The sequence below is a fragment of the Salvelinus fontinalis genome, chromosome 10 (genome assembly GCF_029448725.1).
Source record: "Salvelinus fontinalis isolate EN_2023a chromosome 10, ASM2944872v1, whole genome shotgun sequence".
Classification (NCBI taxonomy): Eukaryota; Metazoa; Chordata; class Actinopteri; order Salmoniformes; family Salmonidae; genus Salvelinus; species Salvelinus fontinalis.
Window position 1 is genome coordinate 11,764,760 of NC_074674.1, and position 20,569 is coordinate 11,785,328.

General features: G+C 42.0%; 1 protein-coding gene across 5 annotated transcripts in view; it reads left to right on the forward strand.

Moving 5' to 3' along the window:
- Positions 1-9,237: 9,237 nt before the first annotated feature.
- The window catches only part of LOC129863624 (spectrin alpha chain, non-erythrocytic 1-like), a 70,007-nt gene continuing 58,675 nt past the window's right edge, over positions 9,238-20,569 (forward strand). For 2 of the 5 annotated variants that reach the window (XM_055935740.1, XM_055935744.1), the window contains exon 1: positions 19,253-19,459. In XM_055935740.1, coding sequence (XP_055791715.1) covers positions 19,385-19,459 — 75 coding nt within the window. In that variant the 5' untranslated portion in view covers positions 19,253-19,384. Of the gene's footprint in view, positions 9,347-19,252; positions 19,460-20,569 lie in introns of those variants that run through there. The other 3 variants (XM_055935739.1, XM_055935741.1, XM_055935743.1) reach the window with 2 other exon arrangements.

The window sequence follows — 20,569 nt, forward strand, 5'->3', positions numbered from 1 at the left end:
CAGTGCCGAAGCAAGAACCAATTAGCCTGGAGCTAGCCTTTGCGAGGCCCATCTCCCGGCTACCCGAAGAGGTCCATCAGCCACTCCTTGGGCTACAATACCCATTTTGCCAATTGGACTGGACCCCCCACCGACCCATCATGACTGAACCACCGACGTAATTCGACCGAGGGTTTTTTCAACTGGCTCCTCCGTTGCAACGTCCCCTGAATGCCCATCTGCTAGCCTGCTGGCCGCGGCCCGCTAGCTGTCTAGAGCATTAGCTTAAGAGGCCCATCGCACAAATTCTTTGGCCACTATATCTATTTTTTTCAATTGGCCTGGACCCTTTCACCACACGGAGCACAGCTGATCCACAACGACTGGTCTGCCGACGTTACAGCACGAGGGGGCTACTACTGACCTCTTCCATCGCGACGTCCCTCTAAGGCCTTTCTGCTAGCTTTCTATCCCCGGCCCGCTAGCTGCCTGAATCACCGTGTCTCCGGCCCGCCTGAGCCACTCACTGGACCCCTATGATCACTCGGCCACGCATGCCTCTCCCTAATGTCAATATGCCTTGTCCATTGCTGTTTTGGTTAGTAATTATTGCCTTATTTCACTGTAGCGCATCTAGCCCTGCTAAATACGCCTTAGATAACCCTTTAGTTCCACCTCCCACACATGCAGTGACCTCACCTGGTTTAAATTATGTTTCTAGAGACAATATCTCTTTCATCGTCACTCAATGCATAGGTTTACTTCAACTGTATTCCCATCATACCGTACCTTTGTCTGTACATTATGCCTTGAATCTATTCTACCGTGCCCAGAAACCTGCTCCTTTTACTCTCTGTTCCGAACGTACTAGACGACCAGTTCTTATAGCCTTTAACCGTACCCTTATCCTACTCCTCCCCTGTTCCTCTGGTGATGTAGAGGTTAATCCAGGCCCTGTAGTGCCTAGCTCCACTCCCACTCGCCAGGCACTCTCATTTGTTGACTTCTGTAACCGTAAAAGTCTTGGTTTAATGCACGTTAACATTAGAAGCCCCCTCCCTAAGTTTGTTTTATTCACTGCCTTAGCACACTCTGCCAATCCGGATGTCCTAGCCGTGTCTGAATCCTGGCTTAGGAAGATCACCAAAAACCCAGAAATTTCCATCCCTAACTATAACATTTTCGGACAAGATAGAACTACCAAAGGGGGCGGAGTTGCAATCAACTGTAGAGATAGCCTGCAGAGTTCTGTATTACTATCCAGGTCTGTGCCCAAACAATTTGAGCTTCTACTTTTAAAAATCCACCTTTCCAGAAACAAGTCTCTCACCTTTACCGCTTGCTATAGACCACCTTCTGCCACCAGCTGTGCCCTGGACAGCATATGTGAATTGATTGCCCCCCGTCTATTTTCAGAGCTTGTGCTGTTAAGTGACCTAAACTGGGACATGCTTAACACCCCGGCTGTCCTACAATCTAAGCTAGATGCCCTCAATCTCACACAAATTATCAATGAACCTACCAGGTACAACCCCAAATCCGTAAACACTGGCACCCTCATAGATATCATCTTAACCAACCTGCCCTCCAAATACACCTCTGCTGTCTTCAACCAGGATCTCAGCGATCACTGCCTCATTGCCTGCGACCGTAATGGGTCTGCGGTCAAATGACCACCCCTCATCACTGTCAAACGCTCCCTAAAACACTTCAGCGAGCAGGCCTTTCTAATCGACAGGAAGGATATTGGCCTCATTCCGTCAGTAGAGGATGCCTGGTTATTCTTTAAAAGTGCTTTCCTCACAATTTTAAATAAGCATGCCCCATTCAAAAAATGTAATCCAGTAACAGATATAGCCCTTGGTTCACTCCAGACCTGACTGCCCTTGACCAGCACAAAAACATCCTGTGGCGTACTGCATTAGCATCGAATAGCCCCCGTGATATACAACTTTTTAGGGAAGTTAGGAACCAATATACACAGGCAGTTAGGAAAGCAATGGCTAGCTTTTTCAAACAGAAATTTGCATCCTGTAGCACAAGCTTCAAAAAGTTCTGGGATACTGTAAAGTCCATGAAGAATAAGAGCACCTCCTCCCAGCTGCCCACTGCACTGAGACTAGGAAACACTGTCACCACCGATAAATCCGCGATAATTGAGAATTTCAATAAGCAATTTTCTACGGCTGACCATGTTTTCCACCTGGCTACACCTACCCCGGTCAACAGCCCTGCACCCCCCACAGCAACTTGCCCAAGCTTCCCCCATTTCTCCTTCACCCATATCCAGATAGCTGATGTTCTGAAAGAACTGCAAAATCTGGACCCCTACAAATCAGCCTGGCTAGACAATCTGGACCCTCTCTTTCTAAAATTATCCGCCGAAATTGTTGCAACCCCTATTACTAGCCTGTTCATCCTCTCTTTCATATCGTCTGAGATCCCCAAAGAATGGAAAGATGCCGCGGTCATCCCCCTCTTCAAAGGGGGAGACACTCTAGACTCAAACTGCTACAGACCTATATCTATCCTACCCTGCCTTTCTAAGGTCTTTGAAAGTCAAGTTAACAAACAGATCACTGACCATTTCGAATCCCACCATACCTTCTCCGCGATGCAATCTGGTTTCCGAGGTGGTCATGGGTGCACCTCAGCCACGCTCAAGGTCCTAAACGATATCATAACCACCATCGACAAGAGACAATACTGTGCAGCTGTATTCATCGACCTGGCCAAGGCTTTCGACTCTGTCAATGACCACATTCTTATTGGCAGACTCAACAGCCTTGCTTTCTCAAATGACTGCCTCGCCTGGTTCACTAACTACTTCTCAGAGTTCAGTATGTCAAATCAGTTTGCCTGTTGTCCGGACCTCTGGCAGTCTCTATGGGGGAGCCACAGGGTTCAAATCTCGGGCCAACTCTTTTCTCTGTATACTTCAATGATGTCGCTCTTGCTGCTGGTGATTCTCTGATCCACCTCTACGCAGACGACACCATTCTGTACACTTCTGGTCCTTCTTTGGACACTGTGTTAACTAACCTCCAGGCGAGCTTCAATGCCATACAACTCTCCTTCCGTGGCGTCCAACTGCACTTAAATGCAAGTAAAACTAAATGCATGCTCTTCAACCGATCGCTGCCCGCACCTGCCCGCCCGTCTAGCATCACTACTCTGGGTGGTTCTGACTTAAAATATGTGGACAACTACAAATACCTAGGTGTCTGGTTAGACTGTAAACTCTCCTTCCAGACTCACATTAAGCATCTCCAATCCAAAATTAAATCTAGAATCGGCTTCCTATTTCGCAACAAAGCATCCTTCACTCATGCTGCCAAACATACCCTCGTAAAACTGATTATCCTGCCAATCCTTGACTTTGGCGATGTCATTTACAAAATAGCCACCAACACTCTACTCAGCAAATTGGATGCAGTCTATCACAGTGCCACCCGTTTTGTCACCAAAACCCCATATACTACCCACCACTGCGACCTGTATGCTCTCGTTGGTTGGCCCTCGCTTCATATTCGACGCCAAACCCACCAGGTCATCTGTAAGTCTTTGCTAGGTAAAGCCCCGCTTTATGGCCACCCCTCATAGCCTGTTTCCTCTCTAGGTTTCTTCCTAGGTTTTGGCCTTTCTAGGGAGTTTTTGCTAGCCACCGTGCTTCTACATCTGCATTGCTTGCTGTTTGGGGTTTTAGGCTGGGTTTCTGTACAGCACTTTGAGATATCAGCTGATGTAAGAAGGGCTATATAAATACATTTTATTTTATTTTATTTATCTCAGCGCACTGGTCACCATAGCAGCACCCACCCGTAGCACGCTCTCCAGCAGGTCTATTTCACTGGTCACCCCCAAAGCCAATTCCTCCTTCGGCCGCCTTTCCTTCCAGTTCTCTGCTGCCAATGAGCTGGAACGAACTGCAAAAATCACTAAAGCTGGAGACTCATATCTCCCTCACTAGCTTTAAGCACCAGCTGTCAGAGCAGCTCACAGATCACTGCACCTGTACATAGATCATCTGTAAATAGCCCATCCAACTACCTCATCCCCATACTGTTATTGCACCCCAGTATCTCTACTTGCACACTCATCTTCTGCACATCTATCACTCCAGTGTTTAATTGCTATATTTGTAATTATTTCACCACTATGGCCTTTACCTCCCTTATCCTACCTCATTTGCACACATTGTATATTTACTTTTTTCTTATATTGTATTATTGACTGTATGTTTGTTTATTCCATGTGCAACTCTGTGTTGTTGTTTGTGTCGCACTGCTTTGCTTTATCTTGGCCAGGTCGCAGTTGTAAATGAGAACTTGTTCTCAACTAGCCTACCTGGTTAAATAACGGTAAACTAAAAATAAAAAGACTGCATCAGAGAACAAGCACACATAAACACCACAACTGCTACCTGTTTTCTAAAAGGCAGAGGCTGTGGATCCAACTTTTCTGGACCCCTCTTCTCGGAGGTGCAAATAGGCCGACCCATGAGAACGTTTTTTAAATATCTACCACTTCTTTCTGAATGGACCCTCTCCCATTCGTCATGAGACAACGTAAACGCCCTAATTGCCTCATCTGACTAAACACACTTCAGTGTATCCTTGCGAATTTTGATGTCAACCTCTCCAGTTACATGCTGTTCATCTGATTCAGTTTTCATAGAGATTACGAATTCCTCGTCTGATAAACCTCTACACACAACTTTCTGTCTCTAAGTGGTAGTATTAATTCCCAATATCTTGGGTGTCTGAGATTTGATTGGGCTGCACCATCGACACTTCCTCCGACACATTGGTGCGGCTGGCTTCCGGGTTGGAGGCGCGCTGTGTTAAGAAGCAGTGCGGCTTGGTGGGTTGTGCTTCGGAGGACGCATGGCTTTCGACCTTCGTCTCTCCCGAGCCCGTACGGGAGTTGTAGCGATGAGACAAGATAGTAATTACTAGCGATTGGATACCACGAAAATTGGGGAGAAAAGGGGCTAACATTTTTTTTTTTAAAGAAGAATTTTTTTTTTTTGTACGTTTATCAAATTAAGTTGGCAGTCTGAAGGTCTTCTCTGAGCAGTTGACATTCCCTCATTTAAACACTCCACAGGCAATAGGTTTTGTACCTGAGCCTCATTTACATTCTCTGTTTGTACCATTTTGTTTCATTTAACCATGTTGTCACTAGCAGTAGAATGTACTGTATCAATGTGTCAAAGTCCTCTTTTAAGACTAAATCAGTTTTGCAATGGCTGTACTTGAACTCAACATAATTCTGCGTTGCATAGAAACATAGCATATTCTACATCCGTTTGACTATCTGGAGATAGGCCAACACAATGAAAGTGATACCATTTTGCACAGATATCACATGCTAGCATTGCTTGTTCAATGTTATTTGGTCATTTACAGAAAGGAAAGAGTGTTTCGGGTTTCTTGGGCTGTGTGACCCATTCCTCACCATTTACGTTTCACTGCATTTCCCCTACCCACTCTGTCTTTGATTGGTGAATTTGTTTACATTTGTTTATTGACTGTGTTGCACTGATTTAAGTTTGTGGTGTCATCCTCATCTCCCATCCCATTGCATATGGGTTGGGGGCTGGTTAACTCAACCTGTTCCTCAAGCTGATTAACAAGACTTTGAATGTTATCTCTATTCTTGTCCCTCATATTCATAAGATTTTGGACACTACGTTTAGTGACAATGGGTTTTCCAATTGGCCATTGCAAAGTTTTGTCAACTTCCTCCCAAAATTGGAAATAAAAATGTTCGTTATGCTGCATAACGGAATGTATTGTCATTAAAATAGCATGATTTATCCCCATTATTCCCGCCACTCCCATCCAATTTATGCTTCAGATTTGGTTGTTCAGCAGCATTATTTTTCATTTATCAGCGGTTGTGTGAAATTATTGTGTTCTATGCATTTATTAGTAGGTCAACACCACAGTTAACTCTATCACCACAGACAACTCCCACCATAGCACTAGGTCCACCCTTTACAAGTCCCTCCACCAACACCAGACCTCTGTGACCAACTCCCTTCCCTAATTGATTCTATTTTATTCCATTATATTGTTGTTAAATCATTACTATATAGGCTATAATGAAATAACACCATATATAGATTCTACAGACCGTAGTGAGTAATCCCAACCCCAACTTTTACTTCGACACCTGGAATAGTTTTCTCTCTGTAAACCAATATGTACACTGAGTATACAAAACATTAAGAACACCTGCTCTTTCCATGACATTGCTACACGGACTTGACCTTGTATCTTTATTGACCTTTTATTTCAGTATTTGCACTGTCTCTATGCACACTCACACACACACTGTCACTCCAACACACACTCACTCCATAAATTGCTCACTCACAAATAATATGCACACACATTTACACTGACTCTACACACCCACACACCCACGCACATGCAAGCTGCTGCTACTCTGTTTATCTTATATCCTGTTGCCTAGTCACCTTACCCCTATACATATCTACCTTCATCACTCCAGTATCCTTGCACATGTAGATATGGTATTGGAACGGACTTTTTCAATATTTGCTGTATATAGTATGCTTACTTACTGTAAATACTTTATTGTGTATTTCATATTTCTTATTCTTATTTCTCATTTTTTTCCTAGTAATACATTGTTATAGATTATTGCATTGTTGGGCTTTGAGTTTGCAAGAAAGGCATTTCACTGTACATGTGCATTTGACATAAAAAATGGAAACTTTAAATACAGACTAACCAGGTGAATCTAGTGAAAGCTATGATCCCTTATTGATGTCACTTGTTACATCCACTTCAATCAGTATAGATGAAGGGGAGGAGACAATTGAGACATAGTTTGTGTGCCATTCAGAAGGTGAAAGGGCAAGACAAAATATTTAAGAGCCTTTGAACAGGGTATGGCACCGGTTTGTGTCAAGAACTCCAATGCTGCTGGGTTTTTCACACTCAACAGTTTCCTGTGTGTATCAAGAATATGGCAAGGTATGGCAACTGCTTGGCATCCGACCGCAAAGTGCTACAGAGGGTAGTGCATGCGGCCCAGTACACGGTAAAGTCTACATTGGTTGTATTCAGTGCATGTCAAAATCAAATAAAATAACATTTTATTAGTCACATGCGCCGAATACAACAGGTGTAGACCTTAGTGAAATTCTTACTTACGAGCCCCTAATCGACAGTGCAGTTTCAAAATTACAGATAAGAATAAGAGATAAAAGTAACAAGTAATTAAAGAGGAGCAGAAAAAAAAAATATATATATATATACAGGGGCGTGCCGGTACAGAGTCAATGTGCGGGGGTACCGGTTAGTTGAGGTAGTAAACTCAGCTCTCACTGTCAACTGCGTTTATTTTCAGCAAACTTAACATGTGTAAATATTTGTATGAACATAAGATTCAACAACTGAGACATAAACTGAACAAGTTCCACAGACATGTGACTAACAGAAATGGAATAATGTGTCCCTGAACAAAGGGGGTCAAAATCAAAAGTAACAGTGAGTATCTGGTGTGGCCACCAGCTCCATTAAGTAATGCAGTGCATCTCCTCCTCATGGACTGCACCAGATTTGCCAGTTCTTGCTGTGAGATGTTACCCCACTCTTCCACCAAGGCACCTGCAAGTTTCCGGACAGTTCTGGGGGGAATGGCCCTAGCCCTCACCCTCCGATCCAACAGGTCCCAGACGGGCTCAATGGGATTGAGATCCGGGCTCTTCGCTGGCCATGGCAGAACACTGACATTCCTGTCTCGCAGGAAATCACACACAGAACAAGCAGTATGGCTGGTGGCATTGTCATGCTGGAGGGTCATGTCAGGATGAGCCTGCAGGAAGGGTACCACATGAGGGAGGAGGATGTCTCCCCTGTAACGCACAGCGTTGAGATTGCCTGCAATGACAAGAAGCTCAGTCTGATGATGCTGTGACACACCGTCCCAGACCATGACGGACCCTCCACCTCCAAATTGATCTCGCTCCAGAGTACAGGCCTCAGTGTAACGCTCATTCCTTCTACGAAAAATGTGAATCCGACCATCGTCCCTGGTGAGACAAAACCGTAACTCGTCAGTGAAGAGCACTTTTTGCCAGTCCTGTCTGGTCCAGCGATGGTGGGTTTGTGCCCATAGGAGACGTTGTTGCCAGTGATGTCTGGTGAGGACCTGCCTTACAACAGGCCTACAAGCACTCAGTCCAGCCTCTCTCAGCCTATTGTGGACAGTCTGAGCACTGATGTGTGCATTCCTGGTGTAATTCGGGCGGTTGTTGTTGCCATCCTGTACCTGTCCCGCAGGTGTGATGTTCGGATGTACCGATCCTGTGCAGGTGTTGTTACACATGGTCTGCCACTGCGAGGACGATCAGCTGTCCGTCCTGTCTCCCTGTAGCGCTGTCTTAGGCGTCTCACAGTACGGACATAGTATTTTATTGCCCTGGCCACATCTGCAGTCCTCATGCCTCCTTGCAGCATACCGAAGGCACGTTCTGGCAGATGAGCAGGGACCCTGTGCATCTTTCTTTTGGTATTTTTCAGAGTCAGTAGAAAGGCCTCTTTAGTGTCCTAAGTTTTCATACACTGTGACCTTAATTGCCTACCGTCTGTAAGCTGTTAGTGCCTAACGAGCCTTCCATAGGTTCATGTTCATTAATTGTTTATGGTTCATTGAACATGCATTGGAAGCAGTGTTTAAACCCTATACAATGAAGATCTATGAAGTTATTTGGATTTTTACTAATTATATTTGACATTTTCTATACGGCTCCCCTTTTCCCGAGGGAGCCGTATATCCTCCACAACCGGCTCGTCAGAGTCGTGAAAGAAGAAAAAAGATTCTGCTCGTCCGTGGTGAATCAAATCAAATTTGATTTCAATGGTCCATCACCCCAAGGACATCCAACCAACTTGAGACAGCTGTTGGAAGCATAGAGCAACTCAATATTATGAAGGTGTTTTTCATATAGAGTGTATTGTATTGCGGGCATATATTTTACCTTGGAACATGTTTTAAAACCCACATTTAATGTAAATGTAAATTAGATAAAATATAAATTAATTAATAAATTAAATAAATTAAGTAAATGTAAATTAAATATGAACAAATATGAATCATTGTTAATGTTTACACAATTTTCCATATCATGAATAAATACAGCTAATGATACTTCTACTATTACGTGGGAAACTTTTATTTTTTTAAACATTTTCGAAATTCCGTGATCTGTCTTAGTGTTGCTGACGAGACGATGGTTGAAAAAGCGCGACAGCTATTTCATTCCGGGAGGTTGGCCCCGTTTTCGATCCAGTTCTAGAAAGCTACCCAAGCTCACCGCACAGTAGAGGTAAGCGTGCTATTTAGAACAGTTATTTTGCACATGGTGGGTTTGAATAAAAACGGCTTTACTAACTTGCACTTTCTGCTTTTAAAGTAACTTGTGTAGGGTCTACTAGCTAGCATTTCGTCACTCACAGCTAGCCTCACCATCCCCCTGCTAACTAGCAAGCTACTTGCATCGTAGCTACTTGCATCGACAACATAACTGTCAGGGCACCGTCATCTCATCCCCGTTTGAAAACAAGCTTGCATATCTTATTGAGCCAAAACCTTATTATTGGAGGAGGCTAGTTAACTAGCTACATTCGCTGAGCCATAAACCATCTCTGGCTGTCTTTTTATTTTTTTTCATCAATGATTGCATCCAGGACTTATTTAATTATTTTTGCAAGTAGCAAGGCTAATATCTTATAGTCATTATTAAGAAGACAAGTTGGACGCCAGTTATCGATGAGCAGCACTTATTTTTTTAGGCTTAGGTATCAGTGTTATTAACCCCTGACTCATTGTAGCATCTCTGGCTAAGTCAACAAGCTTTCTTGCGCTGACATTGACAGCGTGAGGTCACACAACCACCCATTCAACAGCAAAATGTGCAGCTATTAAATCTTTATAAATCAATGGCACATTTTAATACATGGTAGTATATTCTGTCGACGCCAGCCATATGTTGTCGGCCATAGCCGAAGGACCCGCCCGGCATCACGGCAATATGATAGTGGGATCACAGACAGAACTGGTAAGAAGGGTTAGTTATTGAATCAATAGTACCCCTGAGGTGGTGTGGTATATGGCCAATAAACCACGGCTAAGGGCTTTTCTTAAGCACGAGGCAACGGTGAGTATATTGGCCATTTACCCCTCCAAGGTCCCGTATTGATATTATAAACTGGATACCAACTTAATTAGAGCACTAAAAATACATGTTTTGTCATACCCGTGATATACCACAACTGTCAGCCAATCAGCATTCAAGGCTCGAACCACCATTATAAACTGGGAGGGTTGAGCCCTGAATGCTGATTGGCTGACAGCCGTGGTATATCAGACCATATACCATGGGTATGCCAAACCATTTATTTTTACGGCACTAATTATGTTGGTAACCAGTTTATAATAGCAATAAGACACCTCGGGGTTTGTGATATATGGTCGATATACCACGGCTATGGGCTGTGTCCAGGCATTACGAGTTGCTTCGTGCATAAGAACAGCCTTTTGCCATCTTGGGCCTTATTGCTTAAATATATTTTGGTGGAATGCCATTGAACAAATTACCAGTGTGTTGTGAACAACATTAGCAACAATAGTGAACTGATGGTTCGCCTTCAAAATAAGGGTCCCCATTGAAACTGATGCTAATGGAAAACGTGCCACAATTGGACTAGATAATGTGTAGGGCTGACTCCATTTAGTCAACTGGTCGATTGTTTGGTCGATAGGCTGTTGGTCGGCCGAGATTTCTTTAGTTGAGCAGCCGTATTTATTTATTTTTCATGGTGTACAAGACACCTGTCTGTTTCGTGACAGTCTCAGTGGACTAATCCATTGCGTAGGCCACGGGGATGGCACAGTCCATCACTCTAAGACATGTGATACTGAAATTGTATATGGTTATATTACGGGAAAATAATTGTGCAACACTAATAAATCAAATATTATTTTATAACAAATGCACTTTCTCCCGCGTTGGATATGGTTGCTGTCCATGGTTCTGAAACAATCTTCGGTGCGCCGTAGAATTGGCGCCTTTCCCTATGTTGCAATGTGCATAATAGCAAAATTAACCAGCACATTGGGATTGAGAACAATGCGGCGGATGTCTTCTTCAATATAAGACGTTTTAGGTTGTAGTTATTATCGGAATTATAGGACTATTTCTCTCTATACCATTTGTATTTCATATACCTTTGACTATAGGATGTTCTTATAGGCACTTTAGTATTTCCAGCCTAATCTCGGGAGTTGATAGGCTTGAAGTCATAAACAGAGCTGCGCATCAAGCAATTGCTAAGAGCTGCTGGCAAACGCAGTAAAGTGCTGTTTGAATGAATGCTTACGAGCCTGCTGCTGCCTACCACCGCTCAGTCAGACTGCTCTATCAAATATCAAATACTAAATTATAATATAATAAACACAGAAATACGAGCCTTTGGTCATTAATATGGTCAAATCTGGAAACTATAATTTCGAAAACAAAACATTTATTCTTTCCGGGAAATACGGAAACGTTCCGTATTTTATAGAACGGGTGGCAACCCTAAGTCTAAATATTGCTGTTACATTGCACAACCTTCAATGTTATGTCATAATTATGTAAAATTCTGGCAAATTAGTTCACAGTTCACAACGAGCCAGGCGGTCCAAACTGTAGCATATTCCCTGACTCTGCTTGCACTGAACGCAAGAGAAGTGACACAATTACCCTAGTTAATATTGCCTGCTAACATGAATTTCTTTTAACTAAATATGCAGGTTGAAAAAATATATAATTCTGTGTATTGATTTAAAAAAAAATGCATTAATGTTTATGGTTAGGTGCATTTGTGCAAAGATTGTGCTTTTTCCGGCAATGCGCTTTTGTTAAATCATCATCCGTTTGGCAAAGTTGAAGTAGGATGTGATTCGATGATAAATTAACAGGCACCGCGTTGATTATATGGAACGCATGAAAAGCTAGTTAACTACACATGGTTGATGATATTAAAGGTACAACAAAAAAATATTGCTAGGTGACTATGTGAAGATTGATTGTTTTTTATAAGATAAATCGCAAGCTAGCATTAAACTTATCTTGGCTCCTTGCAGCCACAAGGTCCTTTTGACGCTGCGCTCGCATAACAGGTGGTCAGCCTGCCACGCAGTTTCCTCGTGGATTGCAATGTAATCGGCTATAATCGGCATCCAAAAAGGCGATTTAACGATTATGAAAACTTAAAGTCGGCCCTAAATAATCGGCCATGCCGATTGACGACCTCTAAGCCAAGCTCGAGTTATCAGTGTAGCCCTGTTATCGCCTGGACTTGTTTTTTTCTAGGCGTGGAGATATTTCAACATCCAGGCTTCCGTCATAGCTGTTCATTTATTGTAAAAAAATGAAGTATGACGGGGCAGTTAAAAAAAATAAAAAATACTCCCGTCTGAATCATCCTCTGGAATAATGGACATTCTGGGGTAATAATTACATAACCAACGTTCTCTAGTAATCCTAGTCCCATGCGAATAGAGCTTAGCCAAATTGTCAAACCTCAACTTAATTAGATCTATAATCCATAGCCTAACTGTTACATGTGCCTGGCTTTATAAATCATCCATATGTCTACAGAAACAAAACAGATCTTGCTTCTGTTGCCTGTTTGAGTGTTTGTTTAAAACCTCTTAAGGATCGGACCGTTTTTTTCAATTTTCGCCTAAAATGACATGCCCAAATCTAACTGCCTGTAGCTCAGGACCTGAAGCAAGGATATGCATATTCTTCATACCATTTGAAAGGAAATGGAAATGTGAAATTAATGTAGGAGAATATAAAACATTAAATCTGCTAAAAGATAATACAAAGAAGAAACATGCGTTTTTTTTGTTCTATCTTTGAAATGCAAGAGAAAGGCCACACTGTATTGTACAGTTTAGGCGCAATTTAGATTTTGACCATTAGATGGCAGCAGTGTATGTGCAAAGTTTTAGACTGATCCAATGAACCATTGTGTTTCTATTCAAAATGTTGTATCAAGTCTGCCCAAATGTGCCTAATTGGTTTATTAGTAGCCTACTGATTCCGTGAGCACCAAGCCTCATGCAACGGCAAAATGTCAGATAAAGCAATTTCACAGATTTGGCTGTTTTTAATCTTTGCTATGCTGTAATAAAGGCTTTACAATTGTTTTTCGTTAGAACAGACAGTTATTACTTATCATTAATTTAATGTTGTTTACACTGTTCCAAACAGGCAAAGCAGTAAAATAATATTGTAATCTAACAGCACCTGTTTGTCTCACACAGCCTAATATGCGCGCAGCTCTCGCTCCTATTCCCTCCTTTGTCTTGATCTCCTTCTTGTTATTATTATGATTATCGTTATAATAAGTGATGTCGTTATCATTAGGAGGCTTTGTATAGTATCCTTGTATAACCACCATCGAGCTGTAGGCCTAAGAGCACATCCTGTTTAGTCTTAATACCGTAACTTATTTGGGTTTATATTTGAATATATAGGCTACTGTATCAATCAAGCAGTCATGCATTCGTTCATGCCATCACACAGCATACGAGACATTCATGCTTTGAAATGTAATCAAGCATTTTAGTTGTCAAATTACATAAAAGGGAGCTTTGAACAATTAGCCTAAACAATAAATAAACTGCAATTCACGAACAGTTTTTAATCTGCTGTAATTTCTTTTAACGGGAAAAACCAATGAAAAAAAAAAAGCAGTTTAAACGTTAAGCAAAATTGTCAACTTGTCACATCCCTTACTGTATAGCATAACCTATGGATTGTGCACCCATGAAATGGGGCATCAGCCTACTCCGTGACACTCACAGAACACAACTGCGAATAGTTTACACAAATATTAGTGTCTTATAACGTGTACACAGAATCCATAGGTTAGGCTGTACATTGCAATATGAATGTTCAATACACAGGTTGACTGGTGAGCTTAATGTTGCAACTCTTTGCTTTATAAATGTGCAATAACCATAAACCACAATTTAAATAAGGAATTGGCAACTCGTTCTCATTCTGAGAAATAAGCTAGTCCACTTGATTTCAACGTGTGGACAGGCTGGCATGTTGTTCAAACAGTTGGAGACTAGAGTTGGGCAGTATCCAGATTTCCAGACAATCAACCTGGCATATACAGTATTAATAAAGAAATTGCAAAGACAGGCAATTCAGCTCATAAAAGTTATACATATATAGATAGAAGCTTCCGAATTTTATTTTGGATGAGTTTAGACATTTACAAGCGAATGTGAATCAGACACGTGCAAATGAACAAAGTTTTGACACATTCTGCTGAAGGAAGAACAGTACAGGCTCTGAAGCACGCTGTGTCTGTGGAGTCTGGAGTTGCTAGGGCAGGGTTCTCCAACCTTTTCTAGCATGAGAGCTATTTAAAAAAATAAAATAACATGTCGTGAGCTACTAATTTTTTCCCTAGCTTTCAAATAGGCACATTCTCTTCGCCTGCAACTCTTCCCCAGGTCCTTCGTGCACTACTTTCTCTTTTACACAAGGTTTCTGCCAATATACCTGGTAAAATAATGGTTAATAAACAACTCTAAGGGGAGCCTTATAAAATCAGATGTTTTTTCTCTCCAAAATTACATGTGTTTTTCAGTTAAGTATCACGGTATGCAAAAAAGTTATTTGACGGTATTTTGGGTTTTTGAATAAGAAATGTTCTAAATTTGCTTTATCCATTCTGTTGTATACTGTTCTATTCAACTTCAATGGGCAAACAATCTAGGCCTTATTTTTAACCAAATGTTGCAATTGCGATTTGACTTGCGATTTAGAGCAAAACACTTGGGTGATTTGTTGGAATCATGGAAATAGAATGATTATTCAATTTTTTTAGTTAGAATATGATAGTGGGCACTTTGAATACAGTGTTTGACATGACAACAAATTAAAAATGTCAGGGAGGAGTTATTGTGAGAGGGTAGGAAACGAGGCCGCATTAGCGGCTAACAAGATTTAGGCCCAACTTGCTAATAAAATACCAACTAGCTGTTTGCAGATGTAAGAAACACAAACTAATAGTGTAGTTATAGAACGCTAGTGGATTTATATTAAGAGGCAAAGTGAAAATCAACATTGTTGCATGTGCATTGTTGCATTTGGGCTCCCGAGTGGCGCAGCGGTCTAAGGCACTGCATCTCAGTGCTAGAGGCATCACTACAGACCCTGGTTTGATCCCGGGCTGTATCACAACTGGCCGTGATTGGGAGTCCCATAGGGCGGCGCACAATTGGCCCAGTGTCGTTAGGGTTTGGCCGGGGTAGGCTGTCATTGTAAAATAAGAATTTGTTCTTAACTGACTTGCATAGTTAAATTAAGGTTAAATAAATGAATAAAAACGTAGCTACAAAGCGCTACTTTTTAACCTGCTATTTTTTTTATGTCTCTGAAAACATTTGAATGACAGAGGTTGAGGAATAGACTTCGCAAAGAGCAAATTTAACACACCAGATTTTGCGGGCTTCACTAATGGGCTGTAACGTTAACGTAACCACAGAGTTGAATGCCACTTGCTTTACATTTGGGCATAGCATCCATTGTTTGAGCTGGCAAGCTTTTATCTACTCAACACTCCCCGTAGAAGCAGTAACACTTTAGTTCATAGTAGTTCTTTCCTCTCCGACTGGTGTAGTTGCATTGGGCGATCGTGTCCAGTCTTGCTATAGCGCCAAGGCAAAATAGGCTAATAGCCATGTAAAGAGCGCCCTCTTCAGACAAATAATGAAATGCCCCAAAAAATGTCAAATTCATTGAACACATTTTTTTCAGAGCGTTTTCCCCGCATCTTATATTGGTCCTTTTCGGTGGATTAAATGATGACGCAAATACATTCTTAAAAGGCTAATATCTGGCGAATTATTTTTTAAATGTATTTAGTTTTTTCAATTTATTTTTAGTATTTTTTTTATTTATTTTTTAACTATATATATTTTTAATATCGGTCAACTGATAAATCGGTTGGGCTTTAATGCACAGAAATTTGTATTTTCTAAGCCCATCGACCCACCACCACCCACTTCCCTTCATAGCTGTTGCACATTGCGTTTCTACTGATGGTTGACAGTTTGGGTGTGGCTCGACATCAAACTGCTCCAACCATAAGACTTTTAAACACCGACGTTCCTCCTGGCATGTCTGTGTTTTACATTATTGCTGGTGTGTGTGTTTATGTTTTGCATTCTTGATGGGATCAAAAACAAGGTTGAGGTCATCACTGGTGTCACCAGAGGGAAAGAGTAGGGCTGTTGCGGTGACTGTATTACCACCACGCCGGCAGTCATGAGTCATGACCTCAGTAAAACTCCACGTGACCGTTGAGTCATGGTAATCTCCTTTTATGCACTCTGGACATGCTTTGGTAGTACCCAACTTGCTAATGACCATCAGGCCCTTAATGGCCTGGTACTCACAGGACTCTATTGTCCCTCTAACCACTCTAACGTCAATGCAAATGAAATAGATAATTACATGAAACACTTATCATCGAAACAGTATCCTGCTTTTAAAACTCACCTCAATGTGATGCTCAATTTGAAGAAAGACGTTCAACAGCAGGTTGAAACTGAGTGTAAAACATGGTCATTGTGGATGTTTCAAAGCCTAACACAACGGAGAGCGATTTCTAAGGTGGTGATTAGTTCAAAACACCATACACATATTAGAGCTAATGCATATGCATAGGCTTATGAGCCTTACCCTGGGGGGGGGGGGGGATAAATGTAATTATGACTCTGCCTTGTACAATATAATCGTGGCCAAAAGTTTTGAGAATGACACAAATATTAATTTCCACAAAGTTTGCTGCTTCAGTGTCTTTAGATATTTTTGTCAGATGTTACTATGGAATTCTGAAATATAATTACAAGCATTTCATAAGTGTCAAAGGCTTTTATTGACAATTACATGACGTTGATGCAAAGAGTCAATCTTTGCAGTGTTGACCCTTCTTTTTCAAGACCTCTGCAATCCACCCTGGCATGCTGTCAATTAACTTCTGAGCAACATCCTGACTGATGGCAGCTCATTCTTGCATAATCAATGCTTGGAGTTTGTCATAATTTGTGTGTTTTTGTTTGTCCACCCGCCTCTTGAGGATTGACCACAAGTTCTCAATGGGATTAAGGTCTGGGGAGTTTCCTGGCCATGGACCCAAAATATCGATGTTTTGTTCCCAGAGCCACTTAGTTATCACTTTCACCTTATGGCAAGGGGCTCCATCATGCTGGAAAAGGCATTGTTCATCACCAAACTGTTCCTGGATGGTTGGGAGAAGTTGCTCTCAGGGGATGTGTTGGTACCATTCTTTATTCATGGCTGTGTTCTTAGGCAAAATTGTGAGTGAGCCCACTTCCTTGGCTGAGAAGCAACCCCACACATGAATGGTCTCAGGATGCTTTACTGTTGGCATGACACAGGACTGATGGTAGCGCTCACCTTGTCTTCTCCGGACAAGCTTTTTTCCGGATGCCCCAAACGATCGGAAAGGGGATTCATCAGAGAAAATGACTTTACCCCAGTCCTCAGCAGTCCAATTCCTGTACCTTTTGCAGAATATCAGTCTGTTCCTGATGTTTTTCCTGGAGAGAAGTGGCTTCTTTACTGCCCTTCTTGACACCAGGCCATCCTCCAGAAGTCTTCACCTCACTGTGCGTGCAGATGCACTCACACCTACCTGCTGCTATTCCTGAGCAAGCTCTGTACTGGTGGTTCTCCGATCCTGCAGCTGAATCAACTTTAGGAGATGGTCCTGGCGCTTGCTGGACTTTCTTGGGCGCCCTGAAGCCGCCTTCACAACAAATATCACCGCTCTCCTTGAAGTTCTTGATCCGATAAATGGTTGATTTAGGTGCAATCTTACTGGCAGCAATATCCTTGCCTGTGAAGCCCTTTTTGTGCAAAGCAATGATGACGGCATGTGTTTCCTTGCAGGTAACCATGATTGACAGAGGAAGAACAATAGTCTGATGCGTGAAAATATGATCACTTGATGAGAGAACAGCTGTGCAGCCTGAGGCGAGCTTTTATTACGACTTTTTCAACTCCTCAATAGCATATAGTCGCATCATTTAGCCCATTATATGTTTTGATTTCTAAGACATTCTAAGGTTTGTATCATTCACAACTAAAGTTGCCAAATAACTCTTAAATATAGTAAATGGGACCCGTTTCAAATGATACATATTATGCTCAGCGTAGCCACTTCATATGCGCACTAAGGTAAAAATATCCTTTCTATTTCATTCAGCAAAGTTTAGTTCTATTCTTCTAACTATGAAATGTATATAAAATAATGGCACAGGACTTATAAGCATATCTTGTCTGCTAAATGAACAAGCCTACAGCCTATGGCATGGAACATAGCTAGATAACATACGGTAGGCCAACACATTCTGTTATTCGGAAATACATTTTCTTCATATCATGTTTCTTTAGACCTGACATAAATAAATAATGGATGTCTTGTGATGTATATTACATTGATTTATTAGACTGTTAAATGTAGATGTTCCAAAGGTGCGCATCAGTGGCTTGTATGCATGGAGGCCTGGAGATGTTAATTAAAGGTCGACACACTGAGGAGTCTCCCTTTTCTGGTTGTCATGACAATGCTGTTACCCTGGCCTCTGTCCTGTCAGGCTGCTGGCTGACTGTCCTAACTCACCTTACACTTTGGGCATGCACACTCGACACAAAGCAAATAACGGACACTTTGTCATGTGACTGAATTTATATTCTTCTAATGCATCACAATTGTCTTTTATCATAATGTCAAGTTATGTTAATTGAATGATCTATTTTTGAATGATTTGAAAGTAACCCATTGATCTGACATGAAACTGTGGTGTATGCTCACTGTTGTGTACTTTAGCACAGACACCTGTCATGTCCCAGTTTATTAAAACAAAACTGAAGTTAACGTGTGTCACTGCTATGTGTGTGTGCGTGGTGTGCGCAGTGCTGTTTGTTTTCCTATCAGAAGGGTGTGCTGGGGTGTTCATCGAAGTTTCTAGAATGCTGAGAGTAGTCAGGGGGACTGTTTGAGAGAAAGGAGGCCATGAGGAGCGAGGGCGGGAGGGAGAGGGAAAGACGCAAGGGCTGGGCGTTATCTTGGCTTGCTCCCGACACGGCCGAGCCACTGCAGGGGCAATGCGTCTGTCTGCTCTGCAGAGAGCGGAAGAGTGAGTGAGAGAGAGAGAGAGAGAGAGAGAGAGAGAATAAGAGGCGGTCAGTTTCTCATTCTTCCTTTATCAGTTGAGATTTGTATCTGGAGCCTAGACCGCAGTGACTGCTGCTGGCTTCATGGCCACCATGGAAATCCAAGACCTAGGGCAACAGCGTCTGCCTAGGGAGACGATGGCCACCACCTCTCCTCAGGTACTGATAGGACATAGCAAAGACAGTTGGACAGAACAAGGCTCTGGATAAGGAGCCTAGAATACCTTGACTCGCTGATTATAACTAACGTTGGGTTTCAGTTTGCTGGTTAGCCTATGTCCTGTCATTTTGAGAGTTTCTAGTTGAGTAGCTGGATATGGTGGACTGTTAATCTAACTCTGGTTAGTTGATTGGTTTTAGTTTATTTTCATGGTAATTAGTCACTGAATTCCGGCATGCGTTTACTGCATGCGTTGTTTGTGTTTAAGAAAATGTTTTCTTGTCTTGAAGGACTGGGTTAATTTGGTAATTTGATTGGTTTTAACTGGACTCCGTGGTAATTGAATCACTGAATTCAGGCCTGTGTACTGCTTGCGTTGTGCGACTGGATTTGTGTGTGGTTGCGTTCATGAAACCGAGGGTTTGTGTTACTTGAACTGAGCTGGATTAAATGAATGTCACTGACCGTTATTTATGAAAAATAATACATGCAAGAGAATCAGGTTTGCATTTGGCATGGTAAACCTCCACAGATGTCAAATTTTTTGACACAGGCTTTCCAATGCGTCATTGACTGGATGACAGCCATTTTGATTTAGCCGTAATCCAGACATGATTGTTTTGGTAATGTTCCAGAGTAGGATTTGGGACTTGTATGACTGTTGTGTGATGATTTGTGAAAAAAAGATTAACAATAGAGCTCAATATTTTGTCATGTAGCCTAATCTCAGTCTTGTAGATAGTTTTAACAGTGGATGGTTGGTTTGCGAATGAACTCGAATCGCCCCTTGGGCATGCTGTCGATCGGCCAGGACTCCGAGGGAGCTGTAAGAGGTCAAGGTTCACTCAAGAGGGAAGGGAACTGAAGCATTGTTGGGCCCATATCCTTTTCCTTTCTGCTGCGCTGCTTTTCCTCTTTGCACCCGCAGCTGGAATGTGTATCGTTCTATATGATTTCAATCACTTTCTGACTGCACCCCTTTTGATTTGAATAACACCTTTCAAACATGTTTGCCCATAGTAAAAGTGGTCACGGAGTTACATTTCATGAAGCATTCAGGAGATAGAGGTGCTCAAAGTTGACCAATTTTGCGTACCCCACCCTTCCAT